This window comes from Acomys minous, assembly GCF_964271855.1.
Source record: "Acomys minous genome assembly, chromosome: 5".
Classification (NCBI taxonomy): domain Eukaryota; kingdom Metazoa; phylum Chordata; class Mammalia; order Rodentia; family Muridae; genus Acomys; species Acomys minous.
In genome coordinates, this window is record NC_140494.1 from 104399312 (window position 1) to 104423778 (window position 24467).

Sequence of the window (24467 nt, forward strand, 5' to 3'; positions counted from 1 at the left end):
CACTCTGTAGACCAGGCGACCTGCCTGCCTCTGCCTCCTGAGTGCTGGGATTAAAGGCGCCTGTGGTTTTAATGCCCAGGCGCCAGCTTGCAGCTGTGTTGAAGGCCTTGCAGCCTTTAGAAGGTGCTGTCTGAATGCTGGACCAGGTCCCTAAGGTGGGCCTCTCAGGGTTCTGCCCACATTCCCTGCTTCCTCCTCTACTTCCTGCTTCCTGATCCTTGCGGGAACATCACCTCCACACTCTTTTCTCCACAAACCCTGCCAGGCTTTTCCTGCCGTGATGGACTGAGACCTCTCTGAAACCACGGGCCGGAACAAACTTTTCTCACTTTAAAATGGCTACAGAGCTGCAAAGGTTATGCATGCAATCCTGCTGTTGTGATAATAATCCTTTGCGTGTGGAAATGGTCTTAGAAATATAAAGCAGCTTGACCTAATCATTCAGCTCTTAAATGACAGATTGTGGATCCAAATATAAGTGCTGTGGCCATGCCTCCTGCGCCTTCAGCTGTTTTGGTCATTACTGCCTCCCTTACTGACTCAATGTGGCTCCGGAAACAACTGCTGCTCTTTTCTGGACGTCAGACTGGACCTGGCCTGTCCCAGTCCTCTGACCAGACCTCATCTTCTCCCAAAGCCCTGTCCACAAGGCTCAACGGTAGGGCAATGTCCAGCTGGTACCTCACAGCTTCTCCCCAGGCCAACCTCTTTGATTTAGCAAATAAAAAGATGGGAGACCAGTTAAATTAAAATTTAAAATATGGGTAAGACACTTGGCTCGCTTCACTTACCAGGAAACTGCGACAGAGGAGAGGACATTCTAGTGGGACTCTAGATGAGAGAATCATGGGAGAAAGGCAAAGTAGAAGGACCCAGAGGGTCCTAGAAGCCTACAAGTAGAACATTATGATAGGCAGATTTGGGCACAGGGGTCCCGCTCAAACTAAGGCACCAGCCAAGGACAATACAGGCGGTAAACCTTAAGCCCCTACCCAGATCTAGCCAATGGACAGAACACTCTCCACAGTTGAGTGGAGAGTGGGATATGACTTTCTCACATACTCTGGTGCCTCACCTTCGACCATGTCCCCTGGAGGGGGAGACCTGGTGGCACTCAGAGGAAGGACAGCAGGTTACCAAGAAGAGACTTGATACCCTATGAACATATACAGGGGGAGGAAATCCCCCTCAGGAACAGTCATAGGGGAGGGGAATAAGGGGAAATTGGGAGGGAGGGAAGAATGGGAGGATACAAGGGATGGGATAACCATTGAGATGTAACAAGAATAAATTAATAAAGGAGGAAAAAAAAGTGAAAAAAAAAAAGACACTTGGCTCGGTGGATGAGAGAGTTGGGTTGGCTTCTCCTGTTCGCTCAGGTGACTCACAGCCATGTAACTGTAGCTTCGGAAACTCCAGCCCCCCCTTCCAGCTTCTGAGGGCGTTGCATGTATGTGCTGCACAGAAACTCATGCAGGCCCGCGCGCGTGCACACACACACACACACACACAAACACACAAACACACACACATAATTTTAAAAAATCATTTTCATCTGTATCCCCATTCAGTACAACGTAGTTTTTTGTGCTGAGAATGGAGCCATTTGTCTTACACATGCTAGTCAAGTGTTCTGTCCCCGAGCTGCATCCCTCAGTCCCATGATTCAACACTCATAGTGAAAAACAACAACAACAGTATTTCTATGGCATTCCGGTGTAACTGGTGTTCTGCGGCTCTCCACCTTCTCTGAAGGCCTGCCTCCCAAACCGCTTGTTGGCCATTCATTCACAACAGCTGGCCTTCTGCAAGTGGGGGGTTCCATGTCTTTGGGGGCACCTACAGACCTTTTCTCTTCTTGTCATTCCCTGAACAGTAGAATATGACACTTGATTGCATGTTATTTACATTGCATTAGACATAAACAATGTAGAGATGACTTGTACAACACTACGTGTGCATAGGCTATGTACATCAATAGTATGTCCAGGCGGGGGTGAGTGCCTGCCCAGACACATTGCACACCCCACCCCACCCACATGCAGAGAACTAATTCATGGCTGTGATTCATACAGTTCAGTGGTGGGGCACTGCCTACAACCCAAGATGTGTGCAAGAGGAGGAAGAATACAATCACACTTTATTTTATTTTTTTACCAGAGCAGCTCAGAGGACTGTGTCGTGCAGAACAAAATTGAGGAAAAGCCAAGCGCAGGGTCATCTGGACCTGGATTAACAGAGAAGGACACTGATGGTCCCAGTCACCACTGCTCCCTTCGTGGGTGAAGTCTAGACAGAATCTGCTCCCTGGGGCAGTTAGAGCAGAGGCCTTGGTGCAGGCAGTGGGAGAGATAAGGCCTACTGAGGCATCTCTTCAGTCTAGGAAGGCAAACTACTTGCAAGTTAAAATAAAGGAATCAAGCCCGGGCATAAGTAAATGGCACAGCTTTTAATTCCAGTACACAGGAGGCAAAGGCAGGCGAATCTCTGTGACTTTGAGGCAGAGTCTAGTCTACATAGCAAAGCTACATAGTAATACCCTGTCTCAAAAATAAAATAAAATAAAAACAAGGAAATAAATGAAAAAATAATTTGCAAGTTAAGGTAGCTAAGGCTAGAGTCCTTGTAAATGTTTAGCTAGAACATTCTAGGCACTTGGGATGTAAATTTGGTTTGGTTTGGTTTGGTTTTTGCTTGTGGTTTTTTGTTTCGTTTTGTTTTTCGAGACAGGGTTTCTCTGTGTAGCCTTGGCTGTCCTGGACTCCCTTTGTAGACCAGCTGTCCTTGAACTCAGAGATCCGCCTGCCTCTGCCTTCAGAGTGCTGGGATTTAAAGGCATGCGCTACCACGCCTGGCCCTAATAATTTGAGCTTTTGATGAGGATTTTAGAAAAGCCCAATCTCATGAGAGACAGCAGGGTGAGGTCTGGAGTCTGTTTCTTTGAAGAATGAGATTTACTTGGAAACCTACAGAATAAGGAGTGGGGAGGGGTGCTGAAGGGCAAGACACCAGGGTAGAGGTCCCCGGTGAGACAGCTTGCCTGTAAACCACCCAGGGCCCTCTGTGGGGGGAAACCTGAGTTATAACACCAGTGCAGTAAACAGGCCAACAAGGACAATGCTGTCGGAATGAATGCGAGGACAACTAGGTAAGAGGGACTGGGTGGGCTCAGGGATGTGTGTGTGTGTGTGTGTGTGTGTGTGTGTGTGTGTGTGTGTGTGTGTATGTGTGTGTGTGTATAATCTATGTGTCTGTGTGCCAGTGTGTGCCTGGTGCCTGTGGAGGAGAGAAGCTGTAGATCCCTGGAACTGGAATTAGGCGTGATTGTGCGTTGCTGTGCCATGTGGATGCTGGGAACTGAACCCAGGTCCTCTTGCAAGAGTGGACAGTACTCTTAACTACTGAGCCGTCTCTCCACTCCACCCCACCCCACCCCCACCCCAGGAAGTATTTTAGAGATGAAACCTTAACTCCAGGAGACTAAAGGGAGGGACCGAGTAGATGATTCAAGAGCCCCTTAAGGGAACATGTACAGCAGACCTAGCAACTGCCGGGACTTGTCCATGCTGTCCGACACAAAAGAGTGTAAGCTTGAAAGGAAGAGGTATCGCCGGGCTGCGGTGGCGCACGCCTTTAATCCCAGCACTTGGGAGGCAGAGGCAGGCAGATCGCTGTGAGTTCAAGGCCAGCCTGGTCTACAAAGTTAGTCCAGGACAGTCAAGGCTACACAGAGAAACCCTGTCTTGAAAAACCAAAACCAACCAAACAAATAAAAAAAGAAAGAAAAAAAGAAAGGACGAGGTATCCGGGAAAGAGCTAAGGCTAGGTTGTATGGGAGATGGGTCTAGACGTGCAGGCAGGGAACTGAGAAACAGAATTCCAACACCTTGATTTTTCCCTTTGGGCTCAGGGCATTCACCTGCTTGGAGGAAGTCTCATATCTCAAGGCGTCAAAGAATGGTTGTGCTCCACACCACTCACATGGCTGAATTTACGCCTTAAACACCTGGCTTGATGGCCTGATCCTAGTCACAGGGCATTGTATGCCCATGTGAAGACATACATAGCTCCCAAGTCTCCATTTCCCCCAAGATCCGTAATATTGTTTTATTATTCACTCACTAGCATTTGATATCTTTCTGCCCATGTTTATTTGTGTATGTATGTGTGCCATGGGATGCATGTGTATGGGGGGGTTGATTCCAAAGGTCAGGTCTCTCCTCAACCATGTGGATCCTGGGATCAAACTTTGGTCATTGGGTCATCAGGCTTTGCGGCACAGTGTCGTCACTTGCAGAGCCATCTTGCTGGCACCATTCAGTAACATTTATCAGCATTTATTGTATGCTTGGCAGAGAACATGTAATTTTTTTAATGAGATGGCTCAGTAGTTAAGGGCATATAAGAGTACCCTACCTCAGATGGCTTATAGCCTTCTGTAACAAAGGAATCTGACACCTCTAGTCTCCGGGGGCACATGCATCCATGTGTGAATACACACACACACACACACACACACACACACACACACACACACACAATTAGAAATACAATAAATCCTTTTTGAAAGACTGATGAGTGAGTGACAAAAGCATGCACGGTTGAATGAATAAGTAAATTAGTATAGCTTGTTGATTCTAGAAGCAAGATTCAATTTTTAAAAATTGAGGACTTCATTGCAAAACTAGCTTCACTTTTAGCATCAAAATAGCTTTGAAGGCACCTAGATGGCCCACAGTCAAAATGGCCATTGTTAATTGTGGCATGCAACGAGTCAGACCCTCTGCTGAGCGTGCCAGGTGGTTTTTTCATTTACTTTTCTTAAGCTCCACCCCCAGCAGCATGTGCAGCTCCCTCATGTCACAGGTGAGCAGACAGGCTTTGGGAGGTCTTATTACTCCCTAATGATTCTTCACCTTCCAGAAGACACTGTTCTGACTAAAGATTGCTTGCTCATTCGCACCTCTGTGTTCTAGTTACTGCCAAAGGTAGCAGTGTAGCCGCTGAAGCTCCTGCTTTTGGGGTTTTCAAGTAGAGAGATGACTGTGGCATCCAGCCAGAAATCACCTTCATCACTGCCCTCCTTCTTGCAAAGTAACCAGCCAATGACTATTGAAAAATCTCTCTGTGAGGGCTGGAGAGATGACTCAGAGGTTAAGAGCACTCCCTGCTCTTCCAAAGGTCCTGAGTTCAATTCCCAGCACCCACATGGTGGCTCACAAGCATCTATAGTGAGATCTGGTGCCCTCTTCTGGTGTGCAATTGTACATGCAGGCAAAACATTGTATACATAATAAATAAGACTTTAAAAAACACACAACAAAGCTGGATGTGGTGGTGCACGCCTGTAATCCCAGCACTCAGGAGGCAGAGGCAGGTTGATCCCTGCGAGTTTGAGGCCAGCCTGGTCTACAAAGTGAGTCCAGGACAGCCAAGGCTATACAGAGAGATCCCGTCTTGAAAAACAAAAAACAAAAACAAAACAAAAACACAATGAACATATTTCTTTTTAAAAAAAGAAAAATAAAATCTCTCTATGAGCCAATTTACAAATAAGAACCTGTGGGCGCTGGAGAGATGGCTCTGAGGTTAAGAGCACTGACTGCTGCTCTTCCAGAGGTCCAGAGTTCAATTCCCAGCAACTATATGTTGGCTCACAGCAACCTATAATGTGATCTAATGCCCTCTTCTGGCATGCAGGCAGAGAGCTATATACACAAGAAATAAATAAATCTAAAACAAACAAACACAAATAAAAACCTGTGCAACCCATGGTGGTACCTGCCTGTGATCCCAGCACAAGCAGGCCAAGGAAGGAGGCTATGAACTTGAATCTAGCCTCAGTTACAGAATGAGACCCTGTCTAAGAAAAGAACAAACAGGGATGGTCTGCTATGTGAAATAAAGAACTCTAAGACACAATGCCTAGATTTAAAGCAGGCTTCGAATTTAGAATAAGAAACACAGGAAATCTGGAAAAGGCAAATAAACCAGTGCATCTAGAACGGTCAAAGAGCTTGGGAGAGACATGCCTTTTGGAGCCATCTGATAACGGAAAACAACATTTGTTGAACTTCAAGGAAATAACAAGTGAACAATGGTGACACAGGGATTTAATTCAGCCCTTAGGAGGAAGAAGTCAGCAGAACTCTTAAGTTCAGGGCCAGCCTGATCTACATAGCAAGTTCCAGGATAGCCAGAGCTGATAGTCAGACTCTGTCCCCAAAAATAAAATAAAAAGATAAAAGAAAGTATATTTATTATGTTAGATATCACATCATTATGTATTAGACTCTTCAAGGACATTATTTTAATCTGTTGTTTTATCAATTCACCAAACATTTTCTGAGCATCTCCTGCATGCATGACCTTTACTATTTGTCACTGGCCAAAGGAAGATGATTATGATTTTGTTTCTGTCCTATGTTTGAATGAAACATGTTTATGAACAGCTATGGCACAAGGCTATAAACACAGTAGGCCATGTAAGTTATTGTCCACACTGCGAACTTTAGAAAATAAACAGCTGTACTGTTGACAGTTGCCCTGGAAAAATCCAGACTGTTCTGAGCCAACCTGCCAGGAGCATCTTAGCAACAAAAGAGCTCCATGTAGCAGGAGCTCAAAGGAGCATGTGAAATGGGTCAACAGTGCTCTGTGGGAGAGACGTGGCTTGAGTCAGGCTGGGCAAATGCAGTAAGCAAGACATTGGAAATGGACTATGCAATGAGGGGAGGGGGCAGGACTTTCAATGCCATTATGTATGCACATATTCCTGAAAGACAGCAGGGTGGTGCACATCTGTGATCCTAGCATTTAGGAGACTAAAGCAGGAAGACCACCACATTGGAGACCACTGTCAGAACAAGACTTTATCTCAAAATAGGAAAAGAAAAAAAGAGGGGTAGGGGCTGGAGAGAGGACTTCACAGTTAAGAGCACTGGCTGCTCTTGCACAGGAAAATGGTGCAGACATATATGCAGGCAGAACACATAAAATAAATGAATCTAGTAAATAATTTTTAAAAATCATAATGATAGGGCTGGAGAGATGGTTCAGCGGTTAAGAGCACTGTCTGCTCTTCCAGAGGTCCTGAGTTCAATTCCCAGCACCCACATGGCAGTTCAGAAGTGTCTGTAACTCCAGTTCCAGAGGATACAACACGCCCTCACAGACACACATGCAAACAAAACACCAAAGCAAATAAAATAACTAATTTTTAAAAATCATAAGGATAGTCTCAGCAGTGACTCGGGGCAGTAGGTCCAGCTCCGCTTTTGAAGCCTCTTGTTTTGAAGGGAGACGGGCACTTAATTTTATTCTGTTGGTAATGGAGAATCATTTTAAGGCCTCTCGAGCTGGCTGATGATCTGACTGGAAAATTCCTGTGCCTTCATGTGCACAATGGGCTAGAGTGGGAGAGGCAGAGGAAGTCTACTAAGCTCCTGGAATAGTCCAAATGAGAGAAAACAAAACTCCCAGCTTGGGACAAATGGCAGCAATAACGGGCATGGGGGTGGGGGTGATAATATAGAGGAAGAGGTTGCCGGGCTTTTCCCACCTGGCATAGCTGCTGTTCCCAGGAGACCATTAGCAGGGAATGACTGAGGGAGGGAAGACTGTTTCAGTTTGTTCATTATAACAGAGAAAAAGCTGTTGGATTCGGGGTTGGGGGGCAGTCATCAGGTCAGGGTCATCTGCAGGCCAGCCTGAGCTACAGAAGACCCTGATTCAGACACTGGAGAAAATGTTGAACATGAACCCAAGCTGAGGGGAAGACCCAACGAAGGGAGATTCTACGAACTGGAAGGGACAACAGGATAATTTCTTTAAAAAGAGAGAAGCCAGGCATGGTAGGGCATATCATTGAGCTCAGCCTTAGGGAAACAGAGGCAGGAGGATCTTTGTGAGTTTGGAGCTAGCCTGGTCTACATAGCAAGGTCCAGGACAACCAGAGCTACATAGTGAGACCCTGTCTCTAAACAAAGGAACAAATAAATAGTAAGTTAAGTAAATAAATAATGAAATGATGCAGTGGTGGCGCACACCTTTAATCCCAGCCCTCCACTCGGGAGGCAGAGGCAGGCAGATCTCTGTGAGTTCGAGGCCAGCCTGGCCTACAAAGTGAGTCCAGGACAGCCAAGGCTATACAGAGAAACCTTGTTTCAAAAAAACCAATAAATAAAAATAAACAAACAAATAAGATCAATTGGGGCCAGGAAATGGTTTAGCAGGTGAAGGTGGTGTCAGTGGATGCAAGCAACTGGAATTTATCTCTGGAACCCGAGTGGTCTTCTGTCCTATATACACACACACACACACACACACACACACACACACACACACACACACACACCAATAACATAAAGGTATTTGTTTATTTTTGGTTTTTTTTTTTTTGTTTTTGGTTTTTTTTTTTTTTGGTTTTTTGAGACAAGGTTTCTCTGCGTAGCCCTGGCTGTCCTAGACTCACTTTGTAGACCAGGCTGGCTTGCCTATGCTTCCCGAGTGCTGGGATGAAAGGCTTGTGCCACCAGGCCCAGCTATTATTTTGTTTTTCAAAACAGGTTTTCTCTGTATAGCCCTGGGTGACCTGGAACTCACTTTGTAGATCAGGCCAATATTTATTTGTTTGTTTGTTTGAAACAGAGTCTATCTAGCCTGGTTTTCCTGCAACTTGCTATGTAGACCAGGCTGGCCTCAAACTCAGAGAGATCCACCTGCCTCTGCCTCCCTGGTACTGGGATTAAAGATGTACACCATCATGCTCTGCTTCAGGCCTCATTTTTAAAATCACAGATCTACTTTCAAAGGCCGAGTATTCTTCATGACTCTTCAGGCTCTTTGCTACCCAGAAAATTCAGAAACAGCATTTTGTTACAGGCTCAAGCACAGTGAGGACTTGGTATGCATCCCAGCATCCCAGCATCCCAAAAGGGCCACAATGCTATTTTTCAGCAACTGCCCTCCCCCGCCCCCACACAACTAAGTTGGAAAGTCCCCAAGGAGACCAAAGCATCTGGCATGAGGATTGTGTCAATTTTCTCTTGCTCAGAATAGACCAAAGTGAATTTATGCCTAAACAGCTCGTTTCCAGATTTCACTGTTTTCTCAGCCACACATTATTTTCAAATTAATAACAAGTAAAAACTAGTGGTGCACAGTAATCTTAGGAAAACTGAAGAGCAAAATGAATGGCAAGACCTCAGTGTGATGAGCATACCACACACGTGTGACTTGAAAAGGAGGTGACCATACCACACACGTGTGACCTGAAGAGAGGGTGACCATACCACACACGTGTGACCTGAAGAGGAGGCCCACAGACACCTGGCGAGCTGACTGCCTAAGGATGGTAGTAGGGATGTGGCCTGTCATAGAGAACAAAGCCCGGCCAAGGACGTGTGGGGAGATGTGTTTAACTCCTTTCCATCCTTGTTGTCCTATTACTAAAGGACTTTTCATTTTGTTTATTCTGAAAGTGTATTTCTCTATCATTTTCCTGTAAAGGCATACATTTTATTTTTTTAAAAGATTTATTTCTTTATTATGTATACAGTGTTTCACCTGCATGTCAGAAGAGGGCATCAGATTGCAGGATAGATGGTTGTGAGCCACCATGTGGTTGCTGGGAATTGAACTCAGGCCCTCTGGAAGTGCAGCCAGTGCTCTTAACCACTGACCCATCTTTCCAGCCTTGTTGATGTTTTTGTTTGTTTGGTTTTTGGTTTTTCGAGACAAGGTTTCTCTGTGTAGTTTTGACTATCCTGGACTCGCTTTGTAGACAAGGCTAGCCTCGAACACACAGCAATCTACCTGCCACTGCCTCCCAAGTGCTGGGATTAAAGGTGTGCGCTACCACTGCTCGGCTATTGTTGATGTTTTATTTTGTTTTGTTTTTAGTTTTTCGAGACAGGGTCTCTCTGTGTAGCCTTGGCTGTCCTGGACTCGCTTTGTAGAGCAGGCTGGCCTTGAACTCACAGCGATCTGCCTGCCTCTGCCTCCCAAGTGCTGGGATTAAAAGCATGCACCACCACCTCCTGGCTGTTGATGTTTTAAATAGAGGGTTTCACTAAGTATCCCCGGTTGGTTTGGAACTCTGTGGCTGTTGATGTTTTAAATAAAGGGCTTCACTAAGTATCCCTGGTTGGTTTGAAACTCTGTAGACCAGGCTGGCTTCAAATTCAGAGAGCTGCCTTTCTTTGCCTCCCAAGTGCTGGAATTAGGGGTGTGCAACAGAAGCCTGGTCCAAAAAAGGTATTTTTAAGGAGTAATGAATTACAATTCACCTTAAATATAAAAGTGTGGGCCAGGCGCATGCCTGGTGGTGCATGCCTTTAATCCCAGCGCTCCGGAGGCAGAGGTAGGCGGGTCACTGTGAATTCGAGGCCAGCCTGGTCTACAAAGCAAGTCTAGGCTAACCAAGGCCACATAGAGAAACCCTGTCTCGAAAAACCAAAAGCCAAGAAACCAAACCAAAACAAAAAGTCTGGGCTAGAAGTTTAGCTTAATGCAAATCTGTTTGAACTGGGGAGGAACAAAAGGTATTATGATCACCGGACCTCTCAACCAGTAAAATTGAACCCACATAAAAAGTCCAAATGGGCCGGTGGTGGTGGGGAGGCAGAGGCAGACTCTGTGAGTCCGAGGACAATCTGGTCTATAAAGTGAGTTCAGGACAGCCAGGGCTACGCAGAGAAACCCTGTCTCAAAAACCAAAACCAACCAAACAAACAAAAAAACCCAACAAACCAAAACCAAAACACCCCCCTCAAAAAACAAAACAACAACAACAACAACAAAAACCCAAAAAAATGGGACAAACAAGGCCTCATACTTTTTAAGAGATCACTTAGCATCTCTCCATGGTGATGGAGCAAGAGGTGCAGGCCTATTCCTTTGCATGAGTAGCAATTTTAAAACCTGGGTGGGAGATAACACGCTTTAAACTCAGAATCACAAAAAGTAAAATAATAATATAAACAATTAAGAGCGCTGGGTGCTGTGGCAGGCGCTTGTAAATCCCAGCTGAGTTACAGGCTAGCCAGAACCACAATGCAAGAACCTGTCTCAAGACAACAAAGGGAAGGCTTGAAGCACTCTAACACAGGCAGCCTTTGCTCTGTGGAACTAAATCAGAACCACCAAATGACAACAGGGTTATCATCTTCAGAGCTTGCTATGTCAATGGGTTCAGCAAGCATCCATAGGCGTTTGGTAAAGGCTTGGGCCCTCAAGAGGGGAAAAAAAAAATTAGGAAAGCGCTACAGTGAAAAAAAAAAAAAGTGGGTGGGTGGGGCGGGAGGGAAAGAAGGCTTCAGGCTTATCTGATTGGCTGTTGCTGTCTAGAAAGCAGGAGGAGGGCTAGGAGCAGGCAGCCATTGGTTTAGAGAGCATATTTGGCTTTCTCTGATTGGTCTCAAGTTGGAAGCAGCGGCAAAAATATGGAAGCTGCCAGTCAGTGACTAAGTATTGACTGGCCAGGGCCCATTAGCGTCGGTGTTCTAGCATGGAGTCCTTACTGTCACGTACGCTTTGACCACTGTCAGTATCTCTAAACCCCCGGCTGCGTGAGACTCAAGTTTTTACTTCCCCTTTGTCCCAGCTCCACTGTTATCTCCGAATGCTTGTCTTACTTGCAACAAGACGGCTTTTTCTGTTAAGGACGTTAGGATCTGGAAACGATGGAAACAAACGCACAAACATCTGCAGAAGAAGGTCAGGCGGGAGAAATCTACTGGTTTCCCATTTCCATAGTGAGTCCTCGCTCGTAGGGGCGGCCTGCCCTTCTTTCTAGAAAAGTGCCCCCGCGGGCAGGAGGTCACCTCGCTTGCACGGAGGGCGCGCTCCCGGCTCACGCTTTCCCCGGGAGCGGGCTCGAGGCCGGTGGCCCTTCCCGCAGCCTCCCCCGACCGCGCCGGCCCCACTTGCGCGCGTCCCTGGGTGGAGGTGTGCCCTGGTCTCGCGGCGGGCTGCCCTCCGAGCGCGCCGTGGGTCAGGAGTCAGCAGACCTCCCGGCGGGCCCCGACCCACCAGCCCAGCTCTGGAGAGACGAAGGCAAGGGCGACTCTCCCCGGCCACCATTCACTCCCCAACCGCGTCTCGTCCGCTCTGCAGGCAAGCCCTCCCCTCCGTCTGTCCGTCCGTCCGTCTGTCCCTCCCGAAAGCAGCTCCGAGTTTCAGCTGAGCTCGGCCCCGTCAGAGAAGGGTCTCCCCGGACCCTCGCCCGCCCCGCTGCGCCCAGGAAGCCGTGACGCCGCGGCGGCTGCAGCGGCCCGGGCTCTCGCCATCTTGTGTGGAGGAGGAGCCGCGGCCGCCGCCATGCGGAGAGGCTGGGAAGGAAGGAGGGAGGGAGGGAGGGAGGCGACAGCGACAGCGGCGGCGGGTGCGGGAGGGGGCAGAGGAGCAGAGTCAGCTCAGCCCCGCGGCGACTTCGGGGGCGCAGACACAGCGGGCCGCGGCCGAGGTAGCGCTGGGTGGCGGCGGCGGCGGCGGGCGAGCGGGCGGGCGGCGCGGCACGGCGGGGGCGGGGCGGCGCGGCGAGGGGCCGGGTGGGGGCGGGCGGAGGTTTCCGAGGAGGAAGGAGCCGCCGCCATTTTGGGAGCTTCGAGTCAACAATAAAGGACCGAGGGTGCGGAGCGGGAGTGGCCTCGGTGGTAGGACTCGGGCCCGAGCCGCGGGGCGTGGGGGTGAGGCGGTGTGGTCGGGGTCGGCGGGGCCGTGAGGGTCGCGGGGAGCCTCCACCACCCCCCCCCCTTCGGGCGGGCGGCGGGGCGCGCTTAGGGCGGAAGCCCGAGGCCCTAGGCCAGGCCCCGGGGTGGACGGGCGGGTGGCCGCCGAGTGGAGCGGGGGCGGCGGAGAGGAGTGGAACCGAGGAATGTGGTGCGCGGCGGGGTGAGTGCTCGGGGCCAGCCGTGTGGAGGACGGGAGAGGGGGACGGAGTGGGGGGCCCCCCTGTTGGGGGCGGCCGGGCTGTGCTGTCCCGAGACCCAGCTAGGAGAGGGAGGACCCCGCGGCTGCACGGTCGCAAGTAGGCCTTGCAGGTTGGTGCGAACCTAGGTTTCAGGGAGACTACTCCGCGCCTTGGCGGAACGGAGACGCTGTCCGGTTTCGGGGTTCTCTTCCGGGCTTACTGAGGGGCGTCCCTATTGTTTCCCACTCGCGGAGCTGGTTCCGGCTCTTGTGGCGCAGATAGGATTGGACAGCAACCCTTCTTTGCGTTTTCATCCGAGGGACTGGGTTTAAAGAGAGTGTAGTTGGGGGAGGGGGCGAAGAATTAGTGCTTTTTGGTTACCGGACTCCTAGCTTTAGCCTGGCTTTCCCCTTCGCCACAGCCTCCTTTTTTCCTTCAGAATAACCCCACTTCCAACTTCCTGCTGAGGCTTAGAGAAATTGCGCTGCATTTGCAAACAAAAGCCCTTGTTGGAGCTGATAGTACAGTTTTGGGTGTGAAACTGTCAGTTGCTAACCCTGTTCTGGGCAGTGTTGTACTTAACTCCACCAGGGGCTCCTCCCAGCTAAGTATGCGCTTCTTCGTTCTTGTTTTTTTGTTTTTGTTTTTGTTTATGTAGGAATATAACTTGCACAAATCTAAATTGGGAAGGGGCAGGGAGAATATATTCTCCACTGAGACGTAAAGCTGCAGTGTAGGTGTCAGTTGAAGAAGGGAGCAGCTATTGGACGAATCTCTTTGGATTTAAGGCAATAGGAGGCCTCACTGTGCGTGATTAACAGTACTGATGGTGCGGGTTAGTGTTCAGAGGTTGCCCCCTTTATCCTCTTAGTGCTTTACAAACCTTCCTATTTGACGTACCTGATGATACTGTTGATCATAAGCTGTCAGTACAAAAAAATAGCTGCTAGCAGAACAAATAAACAACTTCATGTGATGAACAGCATTTTCCAGAAGTTGATAAAGTTTTTGTTTTGTTTTAGCAAACGGTGTTTGCGAACAAAACTTGACGTCTTTTGACTTGAAATTTTTGGATTTGGGGTACTCGGTGTATGGCCAAAATATCCTGCACTCGTTAAACTAGTATTTTGGGAGAAGGTGAGATGTAAGGGGATTACAAAATAAAACCAAAGGACTTGGGCTTGTGCTCTGGTCCGTATTAATTTTTTTTTTTTTCCGAGACAGGGTTTCTCTGTGTTAGCCTTGGCTGTCCTGGACTCACTTTGTAGACCAGGCTGGCCTCGAACTCCCAGCGATCTGCCCGCCTCTGCCTCCCGAGTGCTGGGATTAAAGGCGTGCGCCACCACGCCCGGCTCGTATTAATTTCTTATTTACCAAATATTAAGAATTCCATTTGGGGGACAATTTAAAATAGAGGAGATTGATCAACTCTTTCTTAAAAATAACTGATTTGAGAGAATTTTTTATTAAACCTACAAGTTTAACTCTTTACTTTTCTTTACCCCTCAACTACAAAAAAATTTCCCCCCTTTTTGAACTTTGTTATTTGAAAAGTGTTATATTGAAAGGCAACATTAACAAAACTAACAAACTTAGTATTGAGGGGGTTTTTTTTTGTGTGTGTATGGTTGATTTTTCTTTTGTTTTTTTGAAATTGAAGAGGGTCATAGGGTTTTTCAAGCAAAAGATTTTTGAAATGTAGACTGCTTCATACGGATGTGTTGGCTGCCCTTTTTTTTTTTTAAGACAAAATTCAGTGTGGGGGGGAAGACACCTCTATAGTTGAAACTGGTAAGAAAACCTTTTGTATTGTTTGAAAACAGTCGTCACATTTAAGGGCTCTCGGTTGCTGTCAGAAGTAGAAAAATATTAGTGAATTGTCTTGCCTTGGTCAGTTCTAGAGTTACAGTAAGTAAGTTGATAGTTCAAGGCTTGATGACTTGGAGGTGGCAGGGCTTGGGAGAGAATTCATCAGAGAGGAGATTGAAGAACAGATTAATTTGCATTTCATCAATTGTATCTTTCTGCCTATTTTTCTCTAGGTTGCTTTGATCTTGAAATCTTCAATTTTTGTGGTTGGATCCTGTGTAGATTGGGTTTTTAAGGCAGTTCTTCACTGTGTCTTATCTGTCTCACTAGTGATTTGGCCTGAGTGTGGCTGTTAGGAGTTCTTTTAAAAATGAACATTCCAGTGGAGTTCTTTAAAAGGGAGCAGTTTCCCCCCTTGACTTTGCTGTTTACTAATTTAATTTTTTTTCTTTGTTTCAGATTGAAGTGAGTGAATTCAGATAAAATTCAAGCTTGTTAGAGGGCTTTAAAAAAATAAAAAGTTGATTCGGTGCATGAGAGCAAGTTAATTACTGCTGCTGCTTACCGTTGAGAGACTTACAGGTGCTTGCCTGAATTGCAATAAAGGACTCATCTATTGAGCAGGACTTATTTATCTCTTCATTTTGGAGAGCCTCATAAACTGTTATTACAGTTTCTCTACTGACTTTCAAAAGTTTGGAGTTTGAAAGCGACACCTTTGCAGTTGACAAGCATGAGCACGGCCAGAACAGAGAACCCTGTTATAGTGGGTCTGTCCAGTCAGAACGGTCAGCTGCGGGGCCCTGTGAAGGCCAGCAGTGGCCCAGGAGGAGGGGGCACACAGACACAGCAACAGATGAACCAGTTGAAAAACACCAGCACAATCAATAATGGCACTCCGCAGCAAGCACAGAGCATGGCCGCCACGATTAAGTAAGTGTTGGAAGAGCTCGGAGACCCACAGTCTCTTGCTCATGCCTGTTGTTGACTGCTTTACGCCTTAAGTTAACCATTGTGTTGCAGGTGGAGGACAGGTGACTCTGTATGGCCAGTAGGTGTTTGTAATAGAGTTATGTATTTCTGCCATAATTGACCCAGCAAGTGATGAACATAGGCATCTGTAAATTACTGTGTTTAGAAATAAATGTGTGCTGTTTGTAGTTCAATGGAGGGGTTTGGAAACGTGACTAAGATGGCCCTGTTGTGTTTTGTTTTTGAGCAGGCTTACTCTGTAGCCCAGGCTGACCTGGAACTCATGCAGTCTCCCTGTTTCAGTCTCTTGAGTACGAGAGTTATGCAAGTCAGCTACCACACCCAGCCTTTTATTTTTCTTTTTGCTTCTAGTGTTACCGCTGCAGCACCCTAGCTTGTACAACAGAGTATTTGAAATTTTGAAAAAGAATTTATTTAAAATACTTTTAAAGACTTTTAAATTTTCCTGTGTATGGGCATTTCACTTGCATATATGTCTCTTTACCACATGCATGCATGTCTGGTGTTCATACAGACCAGAAGAGTGTGTTGAATCCACTGAAACTGGAGTTATAAATGACGGTGAGCCTTCTGTTGGGTGCTGGGAAATGAACCTGGGCCAATGCTTTTAACCAATGAACTGTTTCTCCAGTCCCCTTCGAGGGCTTTTTGTTGTTGTTTGTTTGTTTGTTTTTTGAGACAGGATTTCTCTGTGTAATAGCTCTGGCTGTCCTGGACTGTCTTGGTAGACCAGGCTGGCCTCGAACTCTCAGTGATCCGCCTGCCTCTGCCTCCCAAGTGCTAGGATTAAAGAAGTGCGCAACCACATCTGGCCCAAGCAAGTTTGTTGTTGTTGTTGTTGTTGTTTTTTTAAGATTTATTTTATTTATTTATTATGTATACAGCGATCTGCCTGAATGCACGCTTGCATGCCAGAAGAGGGCACCAGATCTCATTACAGATGGTTGTTAGCCACTGTGTGGTTGCTGGGAATTGAACTCAAGACCTCTGGAAGAGCAGTCAGTGCTCTTAACTTCTGAGCCATCTTCACAGCCCAAAAGAGCAAATTTAAAGATTCAAACTTAAAACAAAACAAAACAAAACAGCAGGCTCTCCAGGCAGTAGTGGGGCGTGCCTTTAATTCCAGCACTTGGGAGCCAGATGCGTGTTCCAGGACTGTCAGGGCTACACAGAGAAACCCTGTCTGGGACTTACATCCCATCCTCCAACCTCCCTCTACCCCCAAAAAGGGTCATTTTGTTTTTCAAGACAGGGTTTCTCTGCGTAGTCCTCTATAGACTGAGGCTGGCCTTGAACTCACAGAAATCGGCCTGCCTCTGCCTACCGAGTGCTGGGATAAAGGTGTGGGCCACCACCACTCGGGCCAGAGGCTCACTTTATGATCCTGGCAGCTGGCCGGCAACTTGGTGTGTGAACCAGGCTGGAAGTTCACAGGCGTTGAGCTTCCTATGCAGCTGAGCACTAGAATTACAGGTGTGCGGCACTGCACCCACTTGACACGCGCTCTGAGCTCCACGCACATCCACTGTAATTTTACCCATACCTTTTTCCTTGGTGGAACTGACTGTTCAGGCAGGCGTGGTGACTGAGGCTGGAAGATTGCCTGAGTTATAACTCAGTATGTAAGGCCTCGTATGTCCTACGTAGTAAGACGCTGTTTCAGTCCTGCCCCCCTACCAAGAAAAGGGTTCTTCTCTTGAGTTTTTGTGTTTGGGGGTTTCTTTTTTTTTTTTTTTTTTTTTGCTTTTTCTTTCTTTTACAAATCATTGGAATTTAGGACTTTGAACTCTTGGGAAATACTTTTTTTTTTTTTTCAGAAGTCTTAAATTTGTCAAACTTAAGATTTTGTCATCTTACTGTAGTTGGGAGGTTTTTTGTTGTTGTTTTGCTTGTCTTTGAGATAAGATCTTGCTTTGGCCAGGTGTGGTGGCACACACCTTTAGTACCAGCACTCAGGAGGCAGAGGTATGTGGATTTCTCTGAGTTCGAGGCCAGCCTGGTCTACAGAGGGACAGGACAACCCAAAAAGATTGATTTATAAGGAATTAATATTAAAAACTTTATCACAATCTGTTAAAAATACAGCTGTACATAAAATGATTTAACATTTACAAATCTTCATAGAGTAATACTTTGGTTTATTGACTTGTTTTGCTTTTGGGTTTTGGTTGTTTTGCTTTTGAGATAGGGTTTCTGTAACCCTGCCCTGTTTGAATTCTGGGATTATAGGTGTGTGTTGTCATCCTGAGTTTGAACTGTATTAGGGTATTTGTAGCCTGGACTTTTCTCTTTCTAGGGAAATGTAGTCTTCCCTGGCCACTAGAATGTATAGATTATTGCTGTTTGAGTCACTATTGGTCTCTAAGAATTTCCACTTGTTTTGAGACCACACTGTGTAACCCTGGCTAGCCTGGAACCCTGTATATAGACCAGGCTGGCCTCAAGCTTGAGATCTGCCTGCCTGTGCTTCCCGATTGCTGGGATTAGAGGCATATAGGATTGTTTTGTTTTTTTAAGATTTATTTATTATGTATACAGCATTCTGCCAGTAAGCTCGAAGAGAGTACCAGATTTCATTATAGATGGTTGTGAGCCACCATGTGGTTGCTGGAGACTGAACTCAGGACCTTTAGAGGAGCAGTCAGTTCTCTTAACCTCTGAGCCATCTCTCCAGCCCCCTTGGTTTTGGTTTTTTGAGACAGGGTTTCTCTGTGTAGCCTTGGCTGTCCTGGACTCACTTTGTAGACCAGGCTGGCCTCAAACTCAAAGTGGTCTGCTTGTTTCTGTCTTCCCAAGTGCTGGGATTACAAGCGCATGCCACTGCACCCAGCTTAGTTATAGTTTATTTTAACACATACAAATAGGCAAGCAAAATTTAGGCTCCTTTTGTTCCTAAGGAAAGTATTGTTTACCTTAACAATTTTCTGGGGTTAGTGGTTTCTAGTTTTGTTGTCTTTTTCTACGTTTTAGTGTGTCATCTCTTTGAAGCCATATGAATTTCACCAGAGGTTTTAGAACTCTTCAGTACTTACCTCTAATACCTATTTTTTCACTTTGATTTTTCATCTTTAAGATATAATTGAATGGGGGCTGGAGAAATGGCTCAGGGTTTAGGAGCACTGGCTGCACTTCCAGAGGTCCCAAGTTCAATTCCCGGCACCCATATGGCTGCTCACATCTGTCTGTAACTCCAGTTCCAGGGGATCTGATACCCTCATACAGGCAAAACAGTAATGCCCATAAAAATAAATACATTTTTAAAGGATATAATTGAGGGTAATTTGTGGGTCAGTTTTTGCATTATATCTTACGTATTATGCATTGTTGAGTTTGACAGTGTGGCAAGCTACTTTACTAGGTTATCTGATGGTTTTGGTTAGAAATTCAGTGGTATAGGCTGAAGTAGAGGATCATTGATTTAAATATCATTTATTTAAATAAAGAAAAGAAAGGAACCTGTGTTTGACTATTTACACTGCTTTGGCCTGTTGTGGGGATAGTTTCAAGCATCTCCAGATGAAATGACTTGAGATGTTCATGAACAGCAAATGCTTTTTTTTTTTTTTTTTTTTGAGATAGTACTTTACGAAGTCCAGACTGGCCTCCTGAGTGGCTGTGTAGCCACAGAAATCATTGAATCCTAGACCTCTTACTTCTGCCTTCCAAGTACTGAAATTGCTTGGTGCATGCCATCGTGCCAGCCTTTTATAAATTACTGATAAGATTATTAGACATCAAGTTTGTCTATGAGAGAACAGAGGTTTGTGGAAGTCATTGGTAAAGCATCACAGAAGAAGTAGCAATAGAATCAAGGCTGAACCTGTTTGAAACCCCAGGACTCTGCTTTTGTGTTCGGAGCCACATTCTTTTTGTTGTTCAGACTATCCTTGGACGACCAGGCTCAGGGGGTCTTTCTGCCTCCTTCTTCTGGGCAGCTGGGACTGCAGATTCTCTTGGTTCTAACAAGAGTTATTTAGTTACCAGAAGTTACAGGCTTGGATAACTATAAGGTACTGTGCCAAATTAGAAGGTACTTAACTGTTTAAAGGGATCACCTGTTGATTTTAAGTTCTGGTTACTAGGTAGCCCATTGGAAACTCTCAAGGACCTGGGTTCAGTTTCTTAGCATTACAAAAAAAGAAGAAAAAAGAAAATGTTGTAGTTACTAAGTCCTACCAAACTGTTACCATAAAGGAATTTGAAACATGATTTCCAAAGTGTGTCTCCCTGTAGTGCTGTGGGTTGAATTCAGTTTTTCAAGAAAATCTAGAATCTGAGCCTTTATATGAAATTTACATGTTCAATGTGTGCAGCTAAAAGAAAGAAATACTATGCAGATGAAATAAAACGTGTTTTGACAAACACTTGTGCTTCCACTCTTAAGAGGATGGCTACTCAAAGTCCTTCTGTTCTCAAGTCGTTATCCTCCTCAGAGGATTTCCCAAGAACATGTTCCTTGAAGTTAATGGTCTTAGTAATTAAGTGCTTGAGTGTGTTAAACTTACTGTGCTTTTAAGAGGGATGATACTATTTGAGACATTTGTCTGTATTATTAAGGAGGAAGCAATGAATTATGATAATTTCATGTTTACTGTATTCTCTCTAGACCTGGTGATGACTGGAAAAAGACTTTAAAACTCCCTCCAAAGGATCTAAGAATCAAAACTTCGGTAAGTTTGGTTGTAGAATTCAAATTGGAGAGTGGGGCAATTATAAGTAAAAGAGTTAATGAAATGACACCATGTGGTTTTGTTTTGTTTTGAGATAGTGTCCTGTGAAGTCCAGGGTTCTCCTTCATTAGCCTCATTAGTGCTGGGGGTATAGTTAGGTATGTGCTATTGGCCTAGCAAGTAGGCTTAATTTTTGAGCATCTTTAGTTTTTCTAGATAGGGTTTCGCTATTTAGCTGAGGCTGTATGTATTGAAATGGCTCAAACTATATAGTTACTAGATAATGGATTGTCAAAAAATCCTTCCAGTCTTTGATGGGATTACATAATAGGTGTTATATATATTAATTGGTGTTGGTGTATATCTATGTGCATATCTTTGTTTTGTTTTTCCAGACAGGGTTTCTTTGTGTAGCATTGGATGTCTTGGAACTACCAGGTTGGCTTTGAACTCACAGAGCTCCACCTGCCTTTGCCCCCTAAGTGCTGGGACTGAAGGTGTGCACTACTACTACCCAGCCTGGCTGCATATCATAACCTTATTTTTCAACTTTTTTTCTCAGCCTCTCAGTGAGATATTTGGGTTAGGTGTCATAACCATTAGATGTGAGTGTGTAATCACAAGATTCAGAAAAGTTCTTTTCCAGTGTTCTCAACCAAGGCTAATTTTTGTGACCAAGGGAATATTTAGTAATAACTAGAGGTATTTTTGACTATCACTCCTTGATCCTTATAGAACAGCCCCAAAACAATTACCTGACCACAAATGTCAAAGCCGTATGCTTGAGAAACCCAGATACAGCCAGAGACGTTGGTCGATAGTGAGTAGGAGAACTAGGGTTTGATTTCACATCTTGTAACTAATTGAATGTTAGGTGTGTAGAAATAGTCTACGTTAGACTATTCTAGGTGGCTTTGCCCAAAGATCTTTCTTTCTTTTTGTGAGACAGGGTTTCTCTGTGTACCAGCTCTGGCTGTCCTGGAACTCGCTCTATAGACGAGGCTGGCCTTAAACTCACAGAGACCCACCTCCTGCCTCTCCTTCCCAAGTGCTGGGATTCTTTAGGAAATAGAAATTAAAACAGTAATAATATATGGAGTTTTGTTTGTTTTGCTTTGAGACAGGGTTTCTCTATGTAGTCTTGGCTGTTCTGAAACGTCATTTGTAGACCAGGCTGGCCTCGAACTCATAATGATCCACCTGCCTCTGCCTTCCGGAGTGCTGGCATTAAAGGCATGTGCCACCACTCCCAGCTGTATTGTGTGTTTTTAAGATTAGGTGGGTAAAGGGTTGAGTAGGTTGGCCATAGTTTTTTAAGCATGCTAACTATGAAAGAACCTGGACTGTATTTTATTTTATTCGTTTTCATTTGATTAGGATGTGACCTCCACAAAAGGAAATGAGTTTGAAGATTACTGTTTGAAACGGGAGTTGCTAATGGGAATTTTTGAAATGGGCTGGGAAAAACCATCTCCTATTCAGGTATGTTCACCTTTTTGTTACATCAAAGTTGTGCATTATACACAAGCAAAGTTTTTAAAAATACATATTTTATAGCAGAGGAGTGGTGGCATGCACCTTTAATCCCAGCATTTAGGGGCAGAGGTAGGTGGATCTTTGAAGTTCAAGCCAGCCTGGTCTACAGAATGAGTTCCAGGACAGCTAGCACCACAGAGATCCAATCTTAAAAAGCAAAACCAAAAAATAAATGTACAAGTTTTTTCTTTTCATATATTTTGAGTGTGTTGTCTGCATGTATGGCTGGTACCTGCAAGAACAAGAGGGCCTCAGAGTCCTTGGAACTGGAGTTAGAAGATGGTTGTGAGCCACTGTGTGGTCCTGGGAATTGAGCTGTCTCCTGAAAGCATGAGCAGTACACGTAACTGCTGAGCCATCTCTTTAGCCCCTACTTTTTTTTTTCCTTTATCTTTCTTTTCACCTGTGGGAATAGTGTGACATTTCTTTGTATTTGTGAGCATGTACATTGTTTTTCTGAACTTTTTAAAAAGTTTTTTTTTGAGATAGGGTTTAATCTAATCCATACTAGCCATGAATCTGAAGTGTAGCTGAAATTGGCCTTGGAGCTCTTGTTTCTTGCCTCAGCCTCCTCAATCTAGAATTATATTGCAGACATCACCACTCCCAGCCTTTTCTTGAACTTTTAAAGGTTAAGTTACAGAGTCCTGTCCCTCTACTTAGGAGTCTCTTGATGTATATTTCCTTAGAATAGGGATTCTGTGTGGTTTTATGTTTTGTTGGTTTTGGTTTTGTTTTGAGATTGGTTGGGGTTTTTTTTTGTCATTGTTTTTGTTTTTCAAGATAGGGTTTCTCTGTGTAGCCTTGACTGTCCTGGACTCACTTTGTAGACAAGGCTGGCCATGAACTCACAGAAATCTGCCTGTCTGTGGCACCATGCCCAGCTTGATTGATGTTTTTAATTTATTTAATTTTATATTTTTATGTGTATGGGTGTTTTGCCTGTGTGTATGTTTATGTACCACGTGTACAGTGCCTGAGGAGACCAGACAAGGATGTTGGATCTTAGAACTGCAGCTATAGGTGCTTGTGAACTGCCAGGTGGGTTCTAGCAATCTAGTCTGGGCTCTCTGGAAAAGCAGCCAGGGTTTTGACTGCTGAGCCATCTGTTCAGTCTCTGGATTTTGTTTTTAACATTTTGTGGGTTTGTAGAGGTCAGAGGAGTCAGGTCTCTTTCTATTGTGTAGGTTCTAGGGCTCAGACTCAGGTCGTTGGACTTAGCATCAACAATCCCCGTACCATAAGATTATTTTGTTGTTACTTAGTAAGCGGTGTACATACGTGAAGCAGGGAGGCACAGGCTGGTAGTAGAACTCAGTGGTAGCGTGCTTGGGTAGCAACCCAAATCGTCTTTTAACGGTACATATACGGGCAGGTTTTTCTTCGTAGGGGCCAAGTATGGAAGGATTGACTGAGCTGAAACACTGTAAGAAACTCACTGCAACCCAGACCAGTGAGATCAAGGAAGACTTAGAGTGGTGATTAGGAAATTACCATCATAATCAGGATGGCACACCTTTAATCCCAGCACTTGGGAAGCAGGAGGATCTCCTGAATTCGAGGCTAGCCTGGTCTACAGAGAGCTCCAGGACAGAGAAACCCTGTCTCAAAAAAAACAAAACAAACAAACACCTTAAAAATAATAATCAAGAAACTTAGATGAAGAGAAGCTATTTGCTTGGTCTTTAAGTATTCTCTAGAATGTTTATTAGTTTTAAGGGAGGGGCAAAAAGTAGTAGACCTCATACATTATGAAGTGAGAAAAATCAGACAACACTTGGACAGCCTCTATGTACCTTCAAATTCAACACCAGAGAAACCTGTAACAGTTTTGCAGTATTTTTGCTGAGAAAACATGACTTGAGCCTAATCACAGGGACCCATTTTTAAACAGAATAAAACAATAAATGGAAGCAACTGGAGATGGAGCTCGGCTGGTAGAGAGCTCCCCCGGCATGCACAAAGCCCTGATTTCGATTCCCAGCACTACTGGACAAGATTTTACAGACCTGTAATTCCAACACGCTTCTGTAGAAGGATTACACGTTTAAGGTCACCCTTTGCTACAAAGAGTTTAAGACCAGCTGGCATATATGAGACCCAGTCTCAAAAAGCAGCAATCAGTAAGATGGCGTGTACAGAGTCTTGTTGTGTAGCTAAGCTGACTCCAAACTCAAGACCTTCCTGCCTTAACTGCCCAAGTGCTAGAGTTGTAGGCATGGGCTGTCGCACCTGCCTCTTACTACCGACCTTCTCTCCTTACCCATGTTCTTTTCTTTTCTTGGCTTTTCAAGACAGGATTTCTCTGTGTTGCCTTGGCTGTACTGGGACTCACTCTGTAGATCAGGCTGGCCTCAAACTCAGATCTGCTTGCTTCCTGCTGTGATTAAAGGTGTAGCCCACTGTGCCTGGCTATTACCCATTTTCTTGTTTTCCCTTAAAATGAATGGTCATCTTTGTCAGTATTTAAGACTACAGGGTGATTTGTTTATTTTACGTTTTGTGTTTTGCCTACATGTATACAAGTGTACTCTGTGTGTGCCTGG

At 45.3% G+C, this 24467-nt stretch overlaps 1 protein-coding gene across 8 annotated transcripts in view; it reads left to right on the top strand.

Moving 5' to 3' along the window:
* Positions 1 to 24467, top strand: part of DDX6 (DEAD-box helicase 6) — a 72098-nt gene that overhangs the window by 20660 nt on the left and 26971 nt on the right. Inside the window, exons 1-4 of one of the 8 annotated variants that reach the window (XM_084783372.1) lie at positions 11484 to 11718; positions 15182 to 15655; positions 20322 to 20385; positions 21763 to 21867. In XM_084783372.1, the coding sequence (XP_084639498.1) occupies positions 15456 to 15655; positions 20322 to 20385; positions 21763 to 21867 (369 nt within the window). In that variant the 5' untranslated portion in view covers positions 11484 to 11718; positions 15182 to 15455. Of the gene's footprint in view, positions 1 to 11483; positions 11719 to 11921; positions 12118 to 12342; positions 12467 to 12555; positions 12690 to 12759; positions 12895 to 15181; positions 15656 to 20321; positions 20386 to 21762; positions 21868 to 24467 lie in introns of those variants that run through there. The other 7 variants (XM_084783375.1, XM_084783370.1, XM_084783371.1 and 4 more) reach the window with 7 other exon arrangements.